The 23,046-nt window shown below is 46.2% G+C and overlaps 4 protein-coding genes across 6 annotated transcripts; 2 read left to right on the top strand and 2 right to left on the bottom strand.

The window, feature by feature from the left end:
* Window positions 1-6: 6 nt before the first annotated feature.
* Window positions 7-2,883, bottom strand: LOC143354373 (acid-sensing ion channel 1). Of its 2 annotated transcripts, XM_076788408.1 has the most exons (8): window positions 2,509-2,882; window positions 1,857-2,057; window positions 1,416-1,670; window positions 1,232-1,343; window positions 693-969; window positions 481-634; window positions 208-305; window positions 7-150 (listed from the first exon to the last, which is right to left on the bottom strand). In XM_076788408.1, the coding sequence occupies exons 1-8, from the start codon at window positions 2,775-2,777 to the stop codon at window positions 8-10; spliced, it is 1,509 nt and encodes a 502-aa protein (XP_076644523.1). In that variant the 5' UTR covers window positions 2,778-2,882; the 3' UTR covers window position 7. The 2 variants fall into 2 exon arrangements, with proteins under 2 accessions (XP_076644523.1, XP_076644522.1); XM_076788407.1 differs by having other exon boundaries at window positions 7-305; window positions 2,509-2,883.
* Window positions 2,884-3,219: 336 nt separating this feature from the next.
* On the top strand, window positions 3,220-6,014 carry LOC143354369 (uncharacterized). The gene is made up of 5 exons (XM_076788401.1): window positions 3,220-3,720; window positions 3,867-4,161; window positions 4,229-4,456; window positions 4,630-4,941; window positions 5,195-6,014. The coding sequence occupies exons 2-5, from the start codon at window positions 3,880-3,882 to the stop codon at window positions 5,504-5,506; spliced, it is 1,134 nt and encodes a 377-aa protein (XP_076644516.1). The 5' UTR covers window positions 3,220-3,720; window positions 3,867-3,879; the 3' UTR covers window positions 5,507-6,014.
* LOC143354367 (myogenesis-regulating glycosidase) lies at window positions 5,649-22,243 on the bottom strand. 2 transcript variants are annotated; one of them, XM_076788398.1, is made up of 12 exons: window positions 21,711-22,243; window positions 16,760-16,995; window positions 15,940-16,167; window positions 15,646-15,837; window positions 15,492-15,583; window positions 12,641-12,843; window positions 10,705-10,841; window positions 9,184-9,402; window positions 8,995-9,105; window positions 8,105-8,606; window positions 7,438-7,931; window positions 5,649-7,120 (listed from the first exon to the last, which is right to left on the bottom strand). In XM_076788398.1, the coding sequence occupies exons 1-12, from the start codon at window positions 21,753-21,755 to the stop codon at window positions 6,214-6,216; spliced, it is 3,366 nt and encodes a 1,121-aa protein (XP_076644513.1). In that variant the 5' UTR covers window positions 21,756-22,243; the 3' UTR covers window positions 5,649-6,213. The 2 variants fall into 2 exon arrangements, with proteins under 2 accessions (XP_076644513.1, XP_076644514.1); XM_076788399.1 differs by lacking the exons at window positions 10,705-10,841; window positions 12,641-12,843; window positions 15,492-15,583; ... (2 more) ...; window positions 16,760-16,995; window positions 21,711-22,243 and adding an exon at window positions 9,462-9,669.
* LOC143354370 (nucleoside diphosphate kinase homolog 5) lies at window positions 13,919-15,453 on the top strand. The gene is made up of 4 exons (XM_076788402.1): window positions 13,919-14,105; window positions 14,259-14,397; window positions 14,693-14,781; window positions 15,316-15,453. Exons 1-4 carry the CDS (start codon window positions 14,022-14,024, stop codon window positions 15,424-15,426), a joined length of 423 nt encoding a protein of 140 aa, XP_076644517.1. The 5' UTR covers window positions 13,919-14,021; the 3' UTR covers window positions 15,427-15,453.
* Window positions 22,244-23,046: the final 803 nt, after the last annotated feature.

Genomic DNA, 23,046 nt, shown 5'->3' with positions numbered 1-23,046 from the left:
GCGAAACCTAAACTTTGAGGAGAATTTTCTTCTTTCTCTGTTTCGCTCGCCTCGCGTAAAAGTATGCGTGCACCGTCGCATAGTAGACTATTTCCACGAAGGACAACACGCTGGCACCCAGAAGCAGCCCTGCAGCTCCCCCAACGCTGCCTGAGGCGTAAACACTTTTCATTTGATAATTCGTTAGTGTCTGAAACAAAAACTTACTTAGAAAGTCGCTGAAGCCGTACAGTATGGATCGGACCAAAAATATAGTTGGAAAGTCTATGACCACGGTGATGGACGATTGAGTGGTGGGAACGTTCCTGAAACAGTCGAAGAGTCTTGTTTATCGCTATTAATACTTTAGCTACCGGAAGGCCTTTTAATAACTGAGTTTATCCGAACTACAATAACGTCGTTGGATCAAGATTTTTAAAAGCCGTCAAATATTTCTCTTTGAAAGACACGTTTCGTGATAAGATACAGAAAGTCTAATACAGTTCGCTTGGTTTGGTGTCCGTGAGTAAGTAGGTGATCCTATTGCACTGCGGGATGCAGTTGCAATATTCCGGCACGCTGGACCACAGGAAAAGCTTGTCCACGATGTCCCCGATGCAACGCAGTTGTTTCCCGTTGCAAATCTCAATTCCATCTGGAAGCAAATCGACCTTCCAATATCAACATAGAACTTTTATCAACGATGTATATACCTATGGGTCTGGCAAAGTGCGGTCGGCACTTGCAGTGGTGTTGGATTTTCCGCATCCTGCACTCGATTATGCACATGTGGTACGTGTAGATCGGCCAGGTTTTCAGGCCACCGTCTCTGGAGAACTTGCAGCGTCTTTGATGCACCTGCAGCCCCTGCACGTTCGACTTCGTCTTGATGACGAACATCGACACGATCGGACGTTGTAACAATTTCGGCTTCATCGATTTTACGGGCTGGTTGAACGACATGGTCTCGCTGGGATCTATCAAGGCGAACTAACGAGGAAAGTTTGAAAAATAGATTTTCTAGAGTATCTACAATCGTAAATTACAGCTAGCCTGCGGATCTTTATGCAAAATAAAAATGGCCCGCATCGATTGCAAGTAATAGCAATTACTTACTCGTTCCCTTACTCGTTACGATGGACGAAAAATAATATATGGGCATTTTTAAATTTGAAATTCTTCCTACAATGTAAAATTTTACCGTAAGTGCACAAAATCCGCAGTCTAGTTATAGCAAAGATGGAAACGTCACTAGCGCGTCGTTCTTCGTGGTATACGTTTCCGACGACCGATCGTCGTTGTAGTCGAAGACCGGCACGTGCTCTGGTTCTGGAACGACGGTCCAATTGTTGCTCATCCAGTACCTAGTAATTACGACAAATGAAAAGTAAATGGATAAAACAGCGAGACTTGAGAAATATTTGTATCGTGCTCACTCGTAGGTGGAGTAGACTGCGACCGAGTTCCTGTTCGCCGAACATAAGCCTCTCTCAGTGATGATTACAGTCCCGTAAGGGTCGGGCTGTTTCAAGGCCAACTGGGGAATGTCCCTCCGTATCTCGTGGAGGATCTTCAGCCACTTTTCCGGCGGCACCAGATCGAAATCCGGCGTCTCGCGCATGTTCTGGTAGTTTACGTTCGCCAGGAAGGTGAAGAACTTCTCCGCCTCCGGTGTGTACTCGATACTGTTGCTGCGAAGATACTAACATGTTTTTTTTTTCTCATTGCTATTAATCATTAGACCGCGGATATTTACGCGAAATGAAAATAGTCCACATCTGTCCCGAGAAGCAGGAGCCATTCTTCAATTCTTTGAATGCATTAAATCCGCAGTCTACTGATTGCTCCGTTAACTTGATGGAGATTAAGGTCTTTACTTCTTGAACGCTTCTGCAAACTTGCTCTTCTCTATGTTCGGCACAGGACAGATGAACACGGCCGGCTTCATCACCTCGAAGTGGTCGTGGTCGATGTCTATACCGATCACGGTGGCATCGTATTGGAAGCGATGCCAAAATGTGATCGACAGAAACGCCAGCAGCATCAGCGCGATGCCCACAAACACCATAGCCAGATATCTGAACACATCTTGTACACATCAGGAAGAAGTTCGTGCGGTCTCCTACTTGGTCTATTTCCTACTATAACACTCAATCTTTCCAAAAAATTCAATCTTTTCTATAATACTATAACACTTCGAGTGCCAACCCAACAACCTCACAAAGTTCCCTAAAGTAGGAGTGATTCATTGAATAAAAAAGAAATTGAAATGTTATGATGTATGAGAATACTGTTACAAACTTCTTGCGTTTTTCAGATACCAACCAAATTTGTTAACTCGATACAATAACAGAGAAACTCGTTTAAAAACGTGTACTAGAATAATTTCGTCTTTCGTTTCAGGCAGACATGGCACTCAAACTGTTAAGAATGGATACAGCATAGTTGAACCAATAATTCGCACGAACCTAATCAAAGTCTCGACTATCTTACAGAATGCTATTCGATAACGTTTTCAAAGCGATTTACTTCTCAAGAGGGTGTCGGTGCGGTGCGACGATGTGATTGAAACCGAGCATAGTCGACCCGCTGCAGAACTCGACGAAGTATTTCTGGACTTCAGACTTCGGATTGATCGTTGGCATGCCGACCTCGGTTGGATCATCCGGAGGCACCGCTTCTAGATCCTTCAGGGTGGCTTCCTTCCGAGCTCGGAAGTCTGGCAGTATTTCATTGCCGTAGAAGTAGTCGATTTTCGTTGGTGGCGGCTTCGCCTTGCTCACCGACACTTTCGGCATGGTTCCAACTCTGTTCTGACCGCTTTTCCGCTTCCGTTTTCACTGGGGACGGGGCTCGCAACGTTCTGCGCCGATTTCGAGCATCACGCGACAATTAATTATGAATAATAGCGAGACGATAGATCAGTCCGACAGATAATTCTAGCTCAGATCGATGCGATATTGCGTTTGTACCAGGAGTCGGTATAGCTTTCTTTCTTAAAACAATTCTGTTGGACTTCGTGTTTGGTAAAATGTCTGTTTCTCTGGAAGATTTATTAATCGTCATAATTAGACGGATTTTCATGCAAAGTAAAAATTGTCTGCATCAATTTCAAGCCAGAGGAGCTACATAGACATATTCATTTCTTTTCATAACGATCTTAACGAGTATGAAATAATTCAACAGTTCATTCCATTCTTCAGTTTTAAACTAAAAGTTCTGAATTTCCATCGTCCACAAACCTGTCATCATTATTGCGATGGCACGACAATATGTTTATTTCCATGGCCCGCTGCGGAATCGCGAGCGAAATAAAAGATGCGGATCGATTCCCGGCGGAGCCACGGTTCGCATTGTACGAGCGCATTTTGAACGTCCGCTCGGCTTCTCCTGTAGTTTCGCTGCATCGAACAGGCAGGCGAACCGTTGTCACCGAATTTAGCATGAGCGAAGGTGAATCCGGCTTGAGGGGGTTCCGGGTCGAGCCGCGTCGCGAATTGTATCGACGATTCTGACGAGATGGAGATGGTAAGATCGCAACAGAACTGTCACTCGAGAGTACATCTCTCTCGCTGCGTTTTAGGAACAGGCGTTTTGCTTGAACTGCGAACATCCGTTACACGAGATCGGGCTCCTGCAGCCGGAAGTCAGGCCAAGAAGAAGGCCGAAGGGTCAGCTGCAGCGTTGTCCCTCCTGTCACTATTCTCTCGAAGTGCCGAAACATTCCTCGGGAAAGACAAAGTAATTTTTCGTCGGTTTGTATCCTTCGCTGAAGCATCTCGATAGTGACAGCGGCAATTACGTTGCGGTTTGATATGCTCTTCCGTTCGGTAGCTAACAGTTTTCTATTCCATTTTGATTCTAAAAGTAAAATGATCTGGTCTCAGGTGTTACAAGAACATGGAAACGATTCTGGACAGGTACGCGGATTACCTGACGTGCCCGACGAGCCAGCGGATGAACCTACCGCAGAGCCACGAGGAATCGTTGATTCGAGTCACGTGTGGTCACGGAACGTCGAATCCGTATCATCATTCGAGGAGAAGACAGAGCAGCGGTCACCGTCCTCAGCGGAGGAGCGAAGAGGAGCAGATTTTTCTACCCGGCAACGTGGACGGTTGCTGCATGCACCCGCAGCACGCAGAGGACGGGTGCTTTCACGACAACTGGCAGGAATACAAAGTAAAAAGATCGCGGCGAGCGATATCTATTTAGATGCAAGATGCAAGATGCATTTTCCGGTTGACAGTCGTTGGTAGAGGAGTTGAGGAAGAGGAGGGAGTCGCGAAGTTCGAGGCAGCGCAGAAAGGACGACGTGGAGGACGATACCATCAGGTGTAGGCGGAAGCCAGGCCTCGAAGACCTTAGTCGCTGTAAACTGGGGCTGGATGCATTTCGGTACGACAGCACAAACAACGCAGAGGCTGCGGGAGACGACTTGGAAGACAGGCGCGCGCAGCAGAAATTCTACAACGGCGTAAGCTCCCCGGAAGTTAGGGTGGAACGTTCCTGAAGATAGAAATAAAATTTAGGGACTACAGTTTACATAAGTAGAATGAGTATTTCGCTTAATAGAATATATCTCTTCGAAGTTTCATTGCCACCTTTATTTTGAACTTTAAGCCTGTTCTTTGTTGTTTGCTCTTCTAGACAAGGGTCGAAAGGGAGGCCGACGTTCATGATTACACGAAGGAGAAGTTCCCGCGCAGCCGAACCGCACCGAACGCGGAGCGTAAGCCACGAAAACGGTCCACCGTTAGGAAGCATACCATCTGCAGACCCGAGGACGAGTCGACAAACAGGGACGAGAGCACCTTCGAGGACGAAGAACAGGATCAGGACGCCAGGAAGAATATCTACGCTGGCGGTGACCTTAATCTCCGCGCTACGAAGAGCGTGATCGTCGGATTGATCGACAAGGCTCTCAGTCACACGTTAGGATCGTCCACGGATCAGCCAAAGGTTCGCCGTAATCGTCCAAGTCTTTATTGTCCGTTTGTTCTCCATTCAATCGTAGCAGCAAGACATACTCTACAATTTCATTTAGAAGAATATTAGTTTGGATCAGCGACGAGCATGCACTGCCCTGTGGGGCACTGCTCTGGCTCCGATTGAAGTCGGGAACCACGCCCACTTAATATAAACCACGCCCTCGCGGGGGAGAGTACGCAAATGGAAAACAGACGGCTCCACTTTTGCATTTTTGCTTTCACAGAACGTCGACTCGACTCGGGGTCTAGCGAAAGAGGAGCCCAGCATAGAAATCGTGCGGGCTCTTCAGGGTGACTGCTGCGAGTCGTTGAAGGACCTGCTGAGCCACCGCGGGCTGAAGCAGGACTACATAAAGGACTTGAAGTCGCTCCGGTGGGAGCACATGAACCACATCCGGCACATGTTCAGCAAGCTGTGTAACCTCCAGAAATTCCTGGACTCGTGTTCACCCCGGCTGTCCGCGCCACAAACGCACACGGCCGCAGTCGAGCAACGCGTTGAAGAACGACAGCAACAACCCCACGAAGAGAAATAACACGGACATCAACGATCTCATGCTTAAGACTCAAGTGCCACTCCACTTTGGAATCGTGTTTTTGGATGACTCGTTTGTTTGGTATGCTGTATTTTCTAGCGGTTTATCAGCGGCACTGTGCACGCGGAAATAAATGACGCAGTCCAGTTGAAATAAATATATTTATTAAGTATAAAGAAATAAATACTTTCAGAGTGTCGGCGCGCTCGGAATCCTTAAGACGCGAACACACTGGCAAGTAACTAGCTACATTTTCTTACAGGAGAAAAACTCGCAGTAGCGCGTGTACACTTTTTTGCGAATATTACAAATACATGTATCGTTTCGCTCTCGCAAGCGAGTTCAACTTGCTGGCCGCTATCTCGGAGGCGTTTACACGTGTCGCGAGCATCACTCTTGCAAGTACAAGTTATAACTCGTATCTATAGATACCTGCTACTGTATTCGCGGCTTTAAAGCCCTTAACAACTATCAACAGTCTCTACCGAACGATTGCTAGTCAACTACTTGACCTGTCCGAAAAAGAGACGTTCTCTATGGACCTTGTAGTCCACCTGTCTCTCGTTTCGAAGACACTTCTCTCGTCCCGGTCGATCCTATAATTCCTCCAAAGTATAAAACACCGATAGTCGACTGTTGCAGCCGCGTTATCAGTTCCATCGAGCACAGCTCTGTAAAATACAACTGTCCGCGAGTCCGTTGACCCTTCAAAACCTGGTGTTGTCGGGCATCTTCACGAAGTAGGCGACATTGTCGTCGGCCACTCTGTAGTTGTGGATCCACCTGGACCCTTTCCTGAGGCTGCCATCGATTCCGTCCCTCCAGACTCCAGCTGGCAGGTAGATCTCTCTCTGCCTGCTTCCAGAATAGAGGATAGGGGCTGCGATGAGCTCCTCTCCAACGGAAAACTCGTCGGCAACCGCGTGGCACGCAGGATCAGCTGGGTCCAACATCCACAGGGGCCTGATGATAGGCAGGCCGGTGTCTAGGGTCTCTTTAGCGTACTTCTTCAGCAACGGTGTCACGGTTTTCTGCCGGAGAGTCGTCAGCCTCTTGGCTATCTCCAGGACAGACTCGTCGGAGTACTTGCTGGGCAGATGCGTGAAACGAATCACCGGCAGGAAGGTCGACAGTTGCAGCCACCTGATGTACAGCTCCTTATCCGGGAAACGGACCTCGAAGTCGTTGTCCGGATTGTTGTCGGACATCGGCAGAGCCACGTCTCCACCCACGGCTCCCGGCATGATGAACGGGTAACCTATCATTCCGTAGGTCAACACTGTCGGGATTACAGTCTTGATGGCTTTCCACGATGAAGAAAATGGCGGCAGAGAAACGAACACCGGAGCTCGAGGCCTCGAAATCGCGCCTGAGACACTGATCACTGGTACATTGCCTAAGATCGCTTTTGTGAACAGGGTTTTGTAGTGGTCCGGGTTTGTTAGCGGTTGCTCGCATTTGTAGTAGTGGGGCATGTCCTGAGCGGTACCCAGGTCTAAGTAGAATGAGTCTACGTGGTACTTCTCGATCAGACTCTCCAGCTTGGTCTGGAGCCAGGGCATCGTCTTGTTGTTCGTGATGTCGAGCACACCTACGCTGTTGCCTTGCTTGTACCTGGAAATTAAATTCTCTAATGTAATATCTACTTAATACGTCAGGCACCACGTTCCCCAGAAACGGGAGGTGGAATTATTTTTGTCTAGATTGATAAACCAATTTTCGTGTAAGTGCATCGAGTGTGGTAAATGTAGTTAGGACCAACTAAATGCAGGCAAGTTGGAAGAGTATTCTCAGCAGCATGTAGTATAACATCTTGATTATAATTTCATTCGATGCATTACTTTCAATTCATGGAATTTTCGAGGCTGCCTTGCACTCAAAATGTTAAAGAAAAGTTAGGAACAGACATTCTACATGAATTCTACTTGTACCTAGTCAACGCTGGTATCCTCGGGTCGCTGCCCCTCTCCGAGATCAAAAGTCTATTGTTAACAGCGTCTCTGAAGTTCATAGACTCCGTCGATATAAACGGTTGTATAGTAAAGACAATCCTGAATCCTCTACGATGAATGATATTGATCGTCTCCTCCATAGTAGGGAACCGTTCCTCGTCGAGGACAAAGTCACCGGTGCTGGGCTGCCATTCTTCGCTTAGCAGCACGTGTCCCTGTTTGAGGAAGCCGAGGGCGATTACGTCCTCCGTGTAATTATAAATGGCGGCCTCGTTCGTAGGCACAATCTGCCAGACAGGTTCGGAGAGGAGCGAGTGAACCGCGTGCAGCTCGTCCGGCTTCAACCCGTCCCATAGAGACTTCTCCGCCATGTAGGAGTGCAGGTTCTTCATGTTGTCTGTTGCGCAGATTGTGTAGTTTAACTGTGGCAGCGGCGTTAGGTGATTGATGTAGGCGAATGCATCGTGCTGCGCCTGCAATAACGAGTCGCAAGTTGCAATTGCAGAGTGCTAATCTATCTCTAGGGATTACTAGTTGGGACTTGAGAAAGGCTCGAGCTTTTCAAAGGTTCAAATTTTCTCAAGGCTCAAGCTCCCCGAATTTCCAAGTGTTCAGCTTCTCAGACGACTCGGAAAGCCAACATTACCTGCATACAGAATTCCTTGCTCCTATTCGCGTTGATCGAGACGTACAATGGCGTCTCCGGATCGACAATGATCGTCGCGCCCTTCGAGTTCAGGAAATATCTCTTCAACACGTTGCCGAACGGATGTTTCGCAATGTCACCGGTGATGAAGGGGCTCATTTCGAGGTGTAATTCTTCCAGAGGACGTGGCATATTCTGCACCTGACCTGCCCCGTACCAATGGCCCCTTTTTGATGACCAGTCGAAGCAGTCCGTCGGCTTGTAGAACGCGTTCAAGCTCTGCCAGGTAACATGGTAACAGTGCATGTCCTCGTGCTGCGTGTGCGCCAAGTAGAGTCGCGTCTGTTGCAGCCATTCTAGGCAGACTGAGTCGGGTTTCTGATGGTGTGGCAGACATGGGAACACTCCTGTGTCTGGAGGGATGCCTTCCCCTAATCTTGCTGCGATCACTTCCGTCCCTGTGCTGCTGTACACGTGCATCATCCTCTCGTTTTTGTTGAATCTGGTCAGAGAGCATTTTTAACATTAGGTTTATGGAGCACCGAAGACAACTATTCTAAATCACTATTTTCACTCATACCATCTTTTAAATAACATATACCCAAAGAAATAAAGTGGAATAAATCCTCACGGTTGTCATAATTCCGCATCGTTGCGAAAAATTTTAAATATTAAAACGCGTCCTGTGCACCCGTAATCTAGATTTTAATCTAGCTATTCTGACACTAGAACTGCAATGAATTTGAAATGCCTATATTTTATAAAAGTGAGAAGATTGCAGCGAAAACAGTTTCTCGTAACGGCATTGAACAATTACAAAATCGAAAATGCGGAACCAGTCATTTTAACTCAGCATGTAATTAACTAGTGGGAAATATGAGAGGCTCTACCTGAACTTGTCGAAGTAGGCTCGTTGCAGCACATGCTGAGTATAATAAATGTGTGCGAACCCGACGAGGAAGACGACGCAGAGGAACAATATGCCAACGAACGCTCGAAGCCTGCAAAATAAAACAATCAGATTAGATTAGAAACAATTGTAAAATATTATTACACTTTAATGATCAGATTCAACTGACCGGTAGTCCGCGTTCTGTCGCTTCTTGCTGCTGCGCAAAGCTTGAGGCAGAGACATCTGCAGCTTCTCCTTCAGCAAGCTGCTGATGCTGTTGACGCTGGTTATCGTCGAATTTGCGCTCTGTCCACCTGGCAGCTCCAACTGATCGGTCCCCAGCTTCTGGTTCATCATCGCTGGCATAGTCCTGATCTTCCTCCGAGGAGGAGCTTGCAGAGGAACTCTGGAAAAGAGATTATTATTGAAAAATCAAGAAAACAGAGACGTCCTTGAGAGAAGTACCTTTGCAGCGACATAGCACTGCCGACGTCGTATCTCGGGATCATTTTGCTGGATGACTACCGGGATCAACTGTGTCACATTCAATCTGGTGTTTGTTCAAATGGAGATCGCATCGTTAAGTTAATCGTTTGAGTGCCATAATCGCGTGCTTCTTCGGTGCTTCATATCAATCTTCGAAGCTGAACCGACTCCACTTTCTGATTTTGTCAACGCGTATCTTTCTTATTGCCAGATATGAAAATACTGTTGTATTATTTTCAACCTATTTGAACATATTAAGAAAGAAAACAAATCTCTATATCACTCCAGTTTGTTGCGATTGATGTATGAATGTTTACGCGAAAGAAAAATTGTTTGTTGAAAATAACGCAAAGGTGTTTCGCAATTCTTCAAATGACTTTACTGTTTCGCATCTGATCTACCCATTTTTATCATAAACGCATCAAGATCCGCTTCTCTACTTAATACTGTTTACAGAAGTACTAGACTGAAATTAGCACTGTCATAAGCTCTGCTGCTTACGTAGAGCGTTAATTAGTCAGTCAAAGAAGCGCTATCGCACCGTGTGGCATTTCTCGATTTTTCCGCAAAATGGCACTCAAACGGTTAACTCGAATTCGAGGCGCAGGCGTTAAAGAACTCGACGTGCGAAGCATGTACCGAGGAGCCAAGATCTCGAAACAGAAACGTTTCCTTAATGACACGCGGCGGGCGTCGTAAATCAAACGAAACGACCCGTTGCAACCCGTTGCAGGCGCCGGTCGAGAAACGAAACGTACGAGATAGTTGAATGCACTTCTCTTGAAGAAAAACACGAGTCGCTCTTAATGACCAACCGGGACAGACTACTGCGACGATTGTGAGAGCTGGACGCGAGTCGGTGTTACCAGCGATAACCCTAAGGCCGATAGAAGCAAGGTCGAACCAGAAGAAAGCTACCAGAAGAGCGTCGCTCGTTGCAGAGACGATTACTGGCTCGGGACGATTAGGCGAAGGACTCCACGAGGACGCCACGAGGAATTATAATAATTAGAAATCCACGAGAAGCGGCTAAAAATTTAGACAGATACATTCTTGTCATTTTTTCGAAATAATGAAAAATAGTAATTTTTAGTGCTCCGTAAGCCCAGCGTTAAGCTCGTTGTCCATAAACTATTCCAGTGACTTTTGCCGAAAGCAGGCGCATCAGACAGCGCCGAATCATCTGCATGATCTTATATCACGGGGAATGACTGCTACTCACTTGGCCAGCTCCTCGTCATTAGCTTCCTCCTCGGTTTCCGATCCAAGAGGACTTCCATTCGGCGTTGAACCGCTGTTGCTGAACGTCACGCTGCTGCTGTCCTCGCTCTCGGACCTTGTGAACTTCGACGTGGTTCCCTGCAACAATTTAATAATTACAAACGTTCAGCTACACCCTGCGTACACGCCTGTAAGGGCAATGAAGTTTATTGCAATTTTCAGCCACCGTTTGTGTCATAAACACCGCTGCAGCGGCCATTAAAATCGCATTACTGCTGAACGATGCAGATCGTTTGATATCTAGGTGCTTTAACCCCGTTCTACTATAACTCTTGGTACAAAATATATGTTACCAATTTCTTCGACATCGGAATAAAATTCTCTTTAGGAAATAACAAACGATATAGAAACTCGAATCATCGTGACTACAAAATAAATAGCAGCACAAGTCGCATTAAATTACTCTGATACAGTGTTTTAATAGATGTACACAATGTGATGCAATAACAGCGATGCAATTTGTAATGGCACTATTGTAAACGTACAGAGAGAAAGTGAGGAGTACGATACAGTATTCACATTATCTCTTTTCAACTTGAAGGCTCTCTGCAAGACTTTTGCTATTTATTTTTCTAACAAAGTTGCTTAAATGCACACTGCACACAGATCTTCATGCTGCAGCCTCCTGCCGGCTGCAATCGTGCAAGACTTGCTTGAAAGAAGTTCGGCTCACTGTAGCTCCGCCCACGTGTCGTCGATTCAACTTGAATTGCGCCAATCGCCTCGAACGATGATTCAGAGCTGGTTCCGCGGAACATAATGTAAATATCACGAGATCGCAGAGATATCTTCCTTTTAGCGTGCCGTGTCAAATCAGCTCAGATCAATTATGCGAACAATGCTTCTAAACTTATCCTAGAAGGGATCAGTCGGTTCTGAAAGCTAAATCACCGAGTTTTCGGATTTTTCAAATTTATCCCAGAAGGGATCAGTTGATCCCACAAGCTAAATCACTCGGCTGGGGGGATTTCCAAATTTATCTCTGAAGGAGTCACTGGATTCCAGAAAATAAATTAGTCAGCTGAGGTATTCCTAAACTTCACTCAAAAGGAGTTGATTCTACAAGCTAAATCGCCAAGTTGCCAGGTTGCACGTCCTGTTCGAAGGTCGAATCCTCAAAATGAAGGTGAAAGGACCACCACAGCAATAAACCGGAAACGAACCTCCTCGATCACGTCCAGTTTAGGCTTCCCAGCGCCGGACAACGCTTCCTCCAGCGAGTAGATCGAGCTGTACCTGTGATCCGCAGCATCCTTCTCGTTCATCAAGATCAACGGTCTCGTTTCTTCGGTTTCTACACGACTAAACACCCGGCGCAGCTTGCCCAAAATCTTATCGAGCAATGACATTCGGGGAGACCGAGCAAGAGAGAGCCGCGTCATCGACGAAGACAGAACCTGGCTTCGATCTTTTGGCAACGAATTCCTTCGCCACGCACTCGGCAAACACCTGATAATTGCGACGATGGCCTTAATCCCGGCAGCGACGCACTGGCAACGGTATTACTGTTTCGGGACGGTGTTGTTGTTGATTGCCCTCGGAGAAATAATTCACCTGCTGCTGGGGCGTTTCTGTTGTACATAGGGGACGTTGACCTAGTGTAACGTGACGAATCTTTTCGATCAAAGTGTTTCCTTTGAGACCAATACTTTTTTTCATACGGCTGCTGAAAATATCAATTCACGTCATTGCGCTTATTGATTTTACAAGTATATTTCTAACTGAAAGACACCTCGTTAATTCTAGAATTGATTTTTCCTAGTAGTCGTTCCCTTCCTAACATCATATTCGAAGAGAGGGTGCGTGGAGTTAAAAGTTGTGGCTATCCACCTAGGGCTTTGCGTTCTTACGTTGTTTAAACAATTCAATAGGCCCACCTTTTGTCTGTCAATCCGTAGATTCTCCATTTCGTCGAGGCTGCTGGGCATCGACAAGCTCGTTCTACGAATACGCGCCGCGTCTAGCCTTCCAGTTGCTACAGGACGAAGATATCTTTCAGCGGACCCGTTCCCGATGACTTTCGGTTGCCGTTTCGTCGCTATACTCGCTTCGGACACGTTAAGTTCGATCGACTTGTGATCTGCAACATTTTTATTCGATTCTTAGACCAAGAAATCTTTCAGTTGACAAGAGAAATTTCCCTCGCTTCAAATTATTATGAAACTAACTATAAAAATGGGAATTTGCCTACAGATCCGCGGTCTAGCCATCGCACACACTCTGCTCACACAGTATTATCGATACTGCTTTGTTTCAAACTGTCTATAACCTCGGAAGAATAGCATTTCAAGCACATAATGAGGAAAAATTGAAGAGACAAGTTTTTTTAATTTCTCAATATGTGCGATTGTCCTGGAAAAGATGGCGACGGTGATCGAGCCGGCCCGGAAACGGTCACGCTCTTCACGGCATGCGCGAAATCCTGTCGTTCTACGAAAGATGTAGTCAACAAATTCAGCTGCGACACACTTTCAGATCAGGACAACCTAGGACCAGATGATCCTTCGCTGTCTAATTTCGGATTGACCATCTGCCGGGACATCAACGTGTCTCCGACGAGCTCAGTCTCTTCCAGCGACTCCAGAACGGTATTTGTACAAAATCGTGCTCGTTTAACACGTCGAGTGCCTACCCATCAGTCTCAAAAATTCTATAAAATCAAGCTAATTTATTGAACGCAATAAAAATCGGAAGGTTGAAGAATAACTCGAAGAAAATACTCTGTCATCCTTCTAGCATTTTGCAGATCGTAACCGAATTTGCTGATACGCTAATGTAAAAATTCGTTTACATAGTGTGGACGATAATTCCGTCTTTCATTTTTGTTAGACGTGGCACTGAAAGTGTTGAGCGTTCACCAGACCAACAAACATTATTCATTCTGTGCGCATAAATCACATTTTGAACACAGCAACATTCTCTTTTCTTCTTCTTCTAACAATCTAGTACAAGTTCGTCACTCCTCGGGAATGCGAGTGTGTTCTCGGAGAAGATGAAGAGGAGCCCTGGCAGCCTCCGGTGGCGTTCTTCGAGCCCTGTGTCTGCGTAGAGGATGTCGAAGAAGAACCGGACATAGAGTGCACTCTTGCGATCATCAAACCGGAAGCAGTTCTATACAGGAACAAGATCGAGCGACGCATCTTCGAAGAAGGCTTCGAGGTGTACCAGACACGTTGGCTGCAGCTCACGCCGGAACAGGTGTCCGAATTCTACTCGGACAAGTACGGCCAACTAAATTTCGCGCATCTTGTCGCTTACATGGCGTCTGGCCCCATAGTCGTTCATGTTTTGGCGAAACGCCGCGCTGTTGAAGAGTGGAGGTTGCTTATGGGGCCCACCAAGGTATTTCAGAACGTCTTCCTGAACTTGTTAAATAATTCCTCATCGATGCATCTTTACAATCTCAATAATTGTGAATTAAGAATATTGGAAGGCTTTCCGCGAACCTAGTGTTAATTACACGATGACTTAATCATTGGAAGACATTGTTTCCAGGTCACCGAAGCTCGTTTGTACTATCCTGACAGTATCAGAGCCAGGTATGGCAGGAGAGGCGAGGATTTCAAGAACGCTGTTCATGGCAGCACCTCCAGGCAGGAAGCAGAAAGAGAGATACACTTCTTCTTTCCTGAATGTGAGCGTTCCAAGACTGTTTAGAGCTGGTTAGTCCTCGGACAGCGGACGCCTATGACGATTTACATAGCAATTTTCTTTTACATATTTTCCAATCCACTTCTTTTGAGATCAACGTCGATCTTCTTCTCGGCCTTAATAAAAATAACTAATCATTTCAACTGACTGCTAAAAAACTAGAATTTGGATGGACGTTTTTAACTCTGGGTCAAAATGGGACTAACTCCCGCTGTCCGAGGATTAAATCATCTAGATCCTACACGTTTCGTGTTCATATTGGAACTGTCCTCTTCTAGTCATAGTGGAGCCTCTCTTGAAGAACGAAATGGCTGTCGATCACTTGGAGGAGGTCATCAATACAGTCCTGACGGAAGGATTATCCTTGGTAAAGCACTGCTCACAAGATCATCAATATTAACACGTTGACTGCCACGCTGGTCACCGATGACCGGTCGCTGTTAATTTGCTGAAACACGATTGCCATCAAATTAGTGGCACTCAGCATCAACTGATTCGTTCCGAGATTAACTAAATTCTATAGCAAGGGGCAAACTTCATTATCAATTGATTAATAATAATTAGACTGCGGATCTTCATGCAAAATTTCTAAGCATCAATTACAGGCTAAAGAAGCTAAGTAGAAATTTATTTTCCTCATTAATAATTTTAACCTGTCGAAAATAGAATATCGACATTCTCGAATTCTTTCAATCCTTTGATATTCTCTTTTAAATTACACCCACACAATTACGCCATGAACGCATAAAACCCGCAGTCTAGTAATAACGATTAATAACACTAATCGTTTATACGAACGAAATAGACAAAACTTGCGTGAAACGAGCAAAATTCACGTGGCACTCAACCTGTTAAACGTCCGTGATCTGATCATGAAATCATGACAATAAATCTTCCGCAGTGTTGCAAGCTGAAGCCAGCCGAGCCGATCCTTTGGCTGGCCAACTGGCTGATCCTGAACAACTCTAACAAGCCTAAACTGCCAAAAGACCTCGCCATGGTTCCAACATGAACCATCGTCTACCTCACTCAAAATTCACCTAAAAATTCTACGTTATTAAATCCGCTGTATCTCACCGACTGTATCAGTTTCTCTTTGAGATTCGCATCGACGACATGACGCGCGCCTGCTGGATCTCCTCAGCGAGCCAGATAGCACCGGACTGTATCTAGAAACGTGCCGCTAATTAGTGTCAAGACTTCATTAATCATTCTCCTCGTCGACGCGTACCTCGAAGTCACAAGATTCTGCACAACGTTGACTAGCTCCTTATCTTCGAAGGACCTGGTGGAGTCCTTGATGTCCTTTCCAGGCTCCTGATTAGCCTCGTTCTCGCAGTCACTGATGATCACTGTAGGCAGAGGATTCGTTTTCCCGTTTCTGTCGCAGTTTATCTCCAACGGCGAGCCCCATGTTGAACTCCTACGCGTCCGGGGATCGAGAACAAGAGATTAGAGCCTGGATAAATTGATCACACACTCGACGGTGATACTGTTCAAATTTTTCTAGAGGGTTTTCAGGTACCTGGGACGCTCCTCCGTCTCGAAACGCACTCTCGCGACTGACCCGGCCCTGTACTCGTGATCGAAATCATCGCGCGTGATTTCCTGCGCTGGACCGATTAACTCATTGCCGCCCGGAATAGTCTGATCATCACGGAGGCCACTCCGCCGCGAGCTTCTCGCTGGAGACTTCTTCCTCCCCGATCTCTGGGACGATTCCGCTGAGCTGCACTCTGTTTCGACCGGAGACCTGTGGGGAAAGTCCCGAAACTCCTGCTTCAACATGTTAATTAAGTTTAGAAAGATAGGAGGATCAGTGGGCCTGAGAAAGTTCCAGGCTGCGAGAACCTGGATCAGGAAGCACCAAAGTTTCAAGTACCTCGAAAATTACTCCACAGTTTGAGAACGATCTCTGCTAGAGAAAGGTTCAACTACGACTGTCCTTTCAAGTATTAGGTCAGTGAGAAAGTTCGTGCTCGATTTCGTGTTAAACAACTTTTACACTGACCTAACACTATTTGAAAGTCCTGGGAAGGCTTCGATAGGCTTCAATGTTTCTTTCGACTTAAAAGTTATCAGGTCTCTTCTAGATGTAAGAGCGTCGTTAAATCGTTTGCTACTAGACTTTTAACAATTTAGTGTGCTGGGAAGGCTCCTCATCGTATACTTCATCGCATGCTGCTCTAAAATTGATCTCTACGGGAAAAAAGTGCACCAACAGTGTCTCTTGAAACTGTTCTTCAAAATGATCTTGTTAGATCTCTTCTGGTACGAAGCTTCGAGCACCTGGCCCCAGGTATCTCCCATGAAAGGATCCGCGTCGAGAGATCTTCAAGGTTTACCTGTTCGGCGAGTAACCGCCCTTGGAATTCGCGTCCGCGGAGTTGCTGTAAGCTGGCTTGTACCACGGCGAGGGTGTCCTGACAGTTCTGCCAGGCGATGTCGACTCCTGCAGGGTGTTCCCGTTCGGTTGAGGCTGCGCGATCGACAGAGAAACGCCTCGTCGCTCCGCCAAGCCGACCGGATCGACACTGGCCACTCGGACGTCCCAGGGATTGCTGATCGAGAGCAACACTTTCTGCGCAAAGGGAACAAGGATGGAGCGATCGACAGCGTGGACAGCCGGGGAACAGAGGGGAGTAACGTAACCACCGTCGCGGCAGTTGGCCAGTTAAGCTTGATTAAAGTTACAAGCGGTACACGGCCCGGCCGAGCGGAATGAGAATTACCGTCTTGGACGTTGTCGTGAAACTGTGGACGCTCGGTGATGTCTCAGAATTTCTGAATCGCGGGGATTTGGGAGCTGTAGCAAGCTCCAATAGGAACTATCGAATTTTCTTTAGACTGTATTGCCGTATGGTCGCGCATTTTTATGACTACCACTTGTACGTCATTAATTATATAGCGCTATTCGTTATCTGCACAGCGATGCAAATGTAGCTCTGAAGCGCTGCATCATTTACATGTTTTATTTAACTTGAACTGATCGCGCTTGGTGAACTCTCGCATTCCTCAGATCAGCTATCAACAACTCGCACAGATGTTAGATTTCGCGAGTAGCACAACTGCTAGAGCAACCTTTTCATATACTCTCGAGAGGGATGTAGTAATTACTGAATTATATTTATTCGTATAAATCGGGCCCAAACTTTTGCACTGACGTAACAGATTTACAGTATCCCCTTAGAGAGGGCAGTCGAGTGGAAAAAGTTAGTAATAACAATCAACGCTTGGGACACCCTGTAGAACATTAAAAGCTAGAAGAACCTTCGAAACCCTTCAGTTTTCATGGCCACATCTCGTCTTCCTATTGCCCTACGAAGGGGGACCCTTGAGGATGCTGCAATTTAGGGCCCCATCGTCAATTACAGAATCCTACAGTCTTCCTATTACTGACACTGACATTGAGCGTTCTTTATAGACCGGTAAACAATATTTATCGTGCGGTATTTTTACAGGAATTCCAGCAGTCTATTTGCAAAGCATCACGACAGTGACGGCTATCGGCCGATCGGTGATCACCCGTTATCGGGCTCGTTAAGGTGTAATCGGATTATAGTATTTACAATCGATTAATCACGAGAACCAGAATCAAGCCGACAGTTCGACGTGCGCAGGACCGCGCGAATTACATAATGAAAGCTGATAATGCTGCGCGTGTGTCGCGATGTTCGTCGCATTTTTCTCTACGGTTCGCGTTTCAGCCTCGAGGACGGGATTGTCCGCTGAACAAGTGATGCATAGTTACCGCTAACATTGTAGCGAGCTAACAAAGTTGCATTTTGCAGCCGTGGATCTTTGCCAGGTCGTGCGATTTCACTCGGAGACGTTAGCTAGACTTTCCCCGAACCATTTGCACACTAAAAGAACTGGATGATTTCAGGAAGCGTCGACCAAGCAAAATCGACCTGAGTTTTTAGAGCTAGATCATTTTATCTTGCGAGGAAAATTTCTGCGATCCTGTATTGCCCTTAAATGACTATAGCAAGATTATCGTTTTAATAACTTGCAGCAGTTGGTAATTCTGCAAGCTGAGTCTGTACCTTGAAAAAACCAAACCAAGATGTCTACTTCGCTATATTTAAGGACCCTTGTCCACTTCTCGCCTCTTTCAGTGAAGGGTTCTTGAAGAGAAACATTAATTTAGAACAGTTTCACAATTAATTTTCTTTAGTAATCGCTACTAATACTATGAGGGGAAGTCTCGTGTCCCCAGAACGCAATACAGCGAACCCGATGGCAGCCCCAGCGAGTAGGCAACACTCCGAGCAAAACAATGGCGTAGCCAGTTCATTTCCCAGCCACGCTCACCGAAGACTTCTTCGTGGTTCTAGCAAATTAGCCGACAGGATCAGAATTCGTCGCACCTACCGCATGTTTGCCGTGAGTACACGCTGTTCTGGAGCGGCCATTATCGGCGTTCTCGTATCTTGTTTACGCACGGCGGGCAACGAACAGAGTTCTCAAACAAGCGGCACAATAAAGCGATTAAAGAGAACCGCGCCGGCTCAAATCTGCCGATTAGCAAACGATACGTTTTCTCTAGGCTCGGTTTGCTTTGTCAACGCTCGATAACGGGCCGATCGGTCCCGCGGCTGAAGATCTTCCTCGATATAGCGAATGCGGTTATGCCGAACGATAACAAATTCTGCACGAGTCAGCAGGACGCGTCTCGTTGTCTAAATCGCGAGGCGTTGCGCGCCCCCGCAGATCGATGGATCGCGGGAGCAAGAGTGGATCGACGAGCTTAGAGTGGTCGGAGATAGCGACGCTATTATCGGATCAGGTTTACTAACAATGTTCCTCGGCTGGTGATCATTGTCCTCGTGAGCTACACTCGTTTTCCTTATCCCGCGTTTGTTCGTTGTATCTTTGTTTACTAAACTAATTGCTATTCCTCCTCTTCGACCTGTCTGCGTCCCCTGATCCTCTTGCTTCCCTATTTTTAACCCCTCGCGTTACAATTTTCTGTACGATCGGTACATCTTCGTTGTTCATAACTTCCTAGAAACAGAACATTTATACAGTCGCTATATACGATGGTTGAATATCGACAACAGAGATATACGATTTTAGTTCCTTTCCATTCTTTGTGAGCATAACTCTTTGTTCCACGCGAACATAACTCTCCGATTCCGACAGACTCGACGCTCCGCGCGGTAGTAAATCCTCGCTGCGATCGGTCCGCGATCGTAGATCTCCTCTGGGGTTCTTCGGTCGTCGTAGAAGCTTTCCTATAATTGAATCTATAAGAACACTGCATCAAATCTGCAGTAATAATAACCGACGTAACCAGCCGCGGTCAAATTATGTAAGACTCGTCGGCGTTTGTGAAACTGCTGGTTCAACAATTTCCGATTGATAAACGATCCGAGAACGGCCGATTGTCTTCGAACGAAGCGGGCCAGCTTCCCACGAGCCTCGAGTGGGAAATTAATCGGCCCGTATCGTCGCGATAACGAAGAAAATTCGCTCTAATCACCATCGTTATCCGATTTCACGCGCGAGCAGTGAACACCGACACGAGCCTCCACTCTAATTAACGAAGCTGCACGCAATTTCTATCTCTGCGAGTCTTCTGATCGATCAACTTCTCCTCGGTCCATCAACTATAAGAGGAGCTACCGAAATCATGGTTGGTTCGAACGTCCTCGATTCAATCGTCGCAGAGACGCTAATCGAGCAGCCCCGGTACGCGTTCGCCAGCGCAACAATGGCGTCCGCGCGGCGAGCGTTCAAATCCCGGCGAATTCCTCGTCGAAAAACGAATAGGAGAATGATTTGGATGACCTGCCGCGATCAGATCAGCATTCGGGTTTCCCCGTAAAATTAGGTTAACAACTTTGAGAAAACCAGCCGCCGTAGAACCGACTCGCCCGCGGCGGCGGCGCTAGAGCGCTAATCTCCTCGCTCGCGGGATCTACAGTCCAATTATAAGCGTTTCGCTATATTTCTGCCACAAAGTTGATTATTATTTACGTAATCCACCGATGACTACCACAGCCAGAGGCGCGTCGGCTAGCATTTGCATCTTCTTTGGCAGATCATTAAACAGAAATCACCGGCGCGAGGTGACAATGTCTCTCGCGTCTTTCAGTGACGATCCTCCAAAGAGGATCGCATGACAAAGGACAAGTTCTCGAGCAAACAATATCTCGCGAGAAATATGAGTTCGAGTCTAATTTGAGCTGCAAACACAGTCGAGGATGGCAATAGTTCGCGCGAAACTGAGCGTGACGGAGGAATCTTTTTATTCAATGGGTTCTTTGTCTTCGCGATTGAAACTTATGCAATTGGAGGGTCTCGGAGGATGAAGAGGACTGTCTGGAATGGTGGTCCCTTGCAGCAACAAGCTTTTTATACAATGTTTACACAGTGATGAACGTAGGAGACGTTTCATAATGAAAAGAACACTGCTTTTTACTTGAGTCTCGCGTAAGTAGTAAGCTATCTGCGTAAGTTGCTAGACTGTGACGTCAGATTATATAGAATGATCGTGCTAGAAGATTTTAGCAAAGACATGGTTTCCAATTCATACAAATGTTTAAAAAATCATCTAATCCTACATAACGAAATGCGTGGAAATAATAACGCGGACACATGAATATATCTAAACTATTTAACAACGAAAATAGTTTACCTTCTAAAGAAACAGAATAAGTGAAATGTAACAGTTATGTTTAGTATCGAATTTACTAATTGAAGCATCTACCGTTTGACACCAGAAGATTTATACCGATCGACATTTTTACAAAAGTTTAGTAATCTAGTGGTATGGAGTAGTACCATTTTATTGTCTCTACTATAAAAATCGCTAGACTGAACACTTCCTTCTGTCATCTTGTTTTTACAAACTGCTGTGTACAACAAGGGACTTTAATTCTCGCAAAACGAAGCTTGCTATTAGAGGATGTCAGAATTCGTCGGAAAACTGGAATCGATTGTAATGCACACTGACATCACAAAATTAATGTCCATCTTTCTATTAGGTCAGTGCAAAGGTTAGTATTAAAATATAAAGAATCGGGCACGAACTTTTAAAATACAATAGCTAATGAAAAATTGGTTGGTTTAAACCGGCTAAACTTTAGCAAGCCTCCCAAGCGAACAGGTCTCGGTCACTCCAGCAACGACCAGGTGTAAATCAGCGTTGTCACAAGGTGTCACGCGCGAAGAAGCTGTCGTCAAAGAAACCGGCAGTGTCCGACAAAAAAAGTCCTAATTGAGTTAACGAGACGGCAGAACATGTTTCGAGTTGTCCCGATCAACGGGGAAACAAAATCGTCTACCCACCTTCTGGCCGTCGGTCCTCTTCCGCTTCCTCTTCAACTTGTCCATGGTTCCTCGAGGTTTTCGGGGAGGATCACCACCCGACGGGGAAACTCCGATACGTTCGACGGACCGATACGATTAGGCGAGTAGAGCCTCCACCTTCTGAGACAGGTGGTTTTCGACTGATCCTCCGTTCCTTGTATCGGCGGCCACTTAGCGATATCTTGCCGAGAGCCGCCGTTCAATGTATCGGTAGCGTGTTCGCGCCGATCCGCGGCAACACGCACACACGCTCCCGTTCTCGCAGGAACCCGAGAGAAGAGATACGTCCCTCTTTTCATCTCTCTTCCGCCCACGGTCGACACCGATACCGATAACGTCCCGCGAGTGACCAAATCGCGAGCGCGCGCCACAGTGGTTCGACATGGGATTCTAGCCGAGCAACATCATTTTTATTTCTACTTGTTCGCGACCGCCTTCCACTTGCTCCTCTACGCGAGAAAGCAAGAAGAATGGAACTGGCACAAAAACATGGTCAATTCGTACTCTGCGATTCGGAACACTTGCGCAATGTTTTTTGACAATTCTCTGCAGATTTCTTCGATTTACCTAACGCTAAACCTACCACGGCCAAACGACTAGCTTTTTTATTTCACAATTATCGATGTTGTAACTAGATCTTTATGCAGAGTGAAAATTTTACTAAAGCAGCAAAATAGAAAATGCATTCTTAAGTCAGCTCACACCGACAGATATATTGAACCCTTAGCACTCGAATGGCGACGGTAAGACGCCATTAAAAATTGCTGTATCATTATTCAAAATATTTTTTACATTACTAAATCTGCTTGTATTTAATAAATTACCAAACATTTCAGTATTGTACGAGTAAATTGCACCATTTTCGTACGTATAATATGAAAAAAGAAATATATACAGAAGGGAGATATTCTAGGTCGGAAGAAACGTTTCGTTTGGCAATTAAAATAGCTTCGAGTGCAAAGGGTTAACTTCTCTTAATCTACTGCGCTAAATTTCACCTAATCGTTTGCGTCATAAATGCATAAAAATGTTGCCTGTATCTTCTATACTCCTCTGTTCGTAGGTATGGTTGCACTTAATTTTTGGTCGGCTATAATTGCATTTTGAACCACCGTGCGCCGCTGCACGGGTTCGAATGTTGGCCAGGCGTGTTACGGGATGGTGGTGGTCCTCGGGAGAAGGTTCACGGGACTTGAGGAGGCGGTTTGCGGTCCCTGGGTCACCCGAGACCACGGAGAAGGACGCCGGTTTGGGAGGGAACTCACCTGAAAGAATCAAGAGCTAGAAATTCTACGTCCGATTCGAATCGACCACC

This window comes from Halictus rubicundus, chromosome 5, assembly GCF_050948215.1.
Source record: "Halictus rubicundus isolate RS-2024b chromosome 5, iyHalRubi1_principal, whole genome shotgun sequence".
Lineage (NCBI taxonomy): Eukaryota > Metazoa > Arthropoda > Insecta > Hymenoptera > Halictidae > Halictus > Halictus rubicundus.
The sequence above is the reverse complement of the archived record's forward strand: the minus strand, read 5'-3'. Positions and strand labels throughout refer to the sequence as shown.

What these genes read in the sequence shown, in the direction of transcription:
- LOC143354369 (XM_076788401.1), top strand. Translation starts at nt 3,880, where the DNA reads ATGGAAACGATTCTGGACAGGTACGCGGATTACCTGACGTGCCCGACG. An exon ending in ACAACTGGCAGGAATACAAA is followed by an intron (nt 4,162 to 4,228) that starts GTAAAAAGATCG and finishes TCCGGTTGACAG; the next exon opens with TCGTTGGTAGAGGAGTTGAG. An exon ending in CGTCCACGGATCAGCCAAAG is followed by an intron (nt 4,942 to 5,194) that starts GTTCGCCGTAAT and finishes TTGCTTTCACAG; the next exon opens with AACGTCGACTCGACTCGGGG.
- LOC143354370 (XM_076788402.1), top strand. Translation starts at nt 14,022, where the DNA reads ATGGCGTCTGGCCCCATAGTCGTTCATGTTTTGGCGAAACGCCGCGCT. An exon ending in ACACTTCTTCTTTCCTGAAT is followed by an intron (nt 14,398 to 14,692) that starts GTGAGCGTTCCA and finishes GTCCTCTTCTAG; the next exon opens with TCATAGTGGAGCCTCTCTTG. An exon ending in TGACGGAAGGATTATCCTTG is followed by an intron (nt 14,782 to 15,315) that starts GTAAAGCACTGC and finishes AATCTTCCGCAG; the next exon opens with TGTTGCAAGCTGAAGCCAGC.
- LOC143354373 (XM_076788407.1), bottom strand. Translation starts at nt 2,777, where the DNA reads ATGCCGAAAGTGTCGGTGAGCAAGGCGAAGCCGCCACCAACGAAAATC. An exon ending in CACCGACACCCTCTTGAGAA is followed by an intron (nt 2,058 to 2,508) that starts GTAAATCGCTTT and finishes AGATGTGTTCAG; the next exon opens with ATATCTGGCTATGGTGTTTG. An exon ending in GCACTTTGCCAGACCCATAG is followed by an intron (nt 635 to 692) that starts GTATATACATCG and finishes ATTTGCTTCCAG; the next exon opens with ATGGAATTGAGATTTGCAAC.
- LOC143354367 (XM_076788398.1), bottom strand. Translation starts at nt 21,755, where the DNA reads ATGGACAAGTTGAAGAGGAAGCGGAAGAGGACCGACGGCCAGAAG. An exon ending in CGACAGAACGCGGACTACCG is followed by an intron (nt 9,106 to 9,183) that starts GTCAGTTGAATC and finishes TTTATTTTGCAG; the next exon opens with GCTTCGAGCGTTCGTTGGCA. An exon ending in GCAAGGAATTCTGTATGCAG is followed by an intron (nt 7,932 to 8,104) that starts GTAATGTTGGCT and finishes TCGTTATTGCAG; the next exon opens with GCGCAGCACGATGCATTCGC.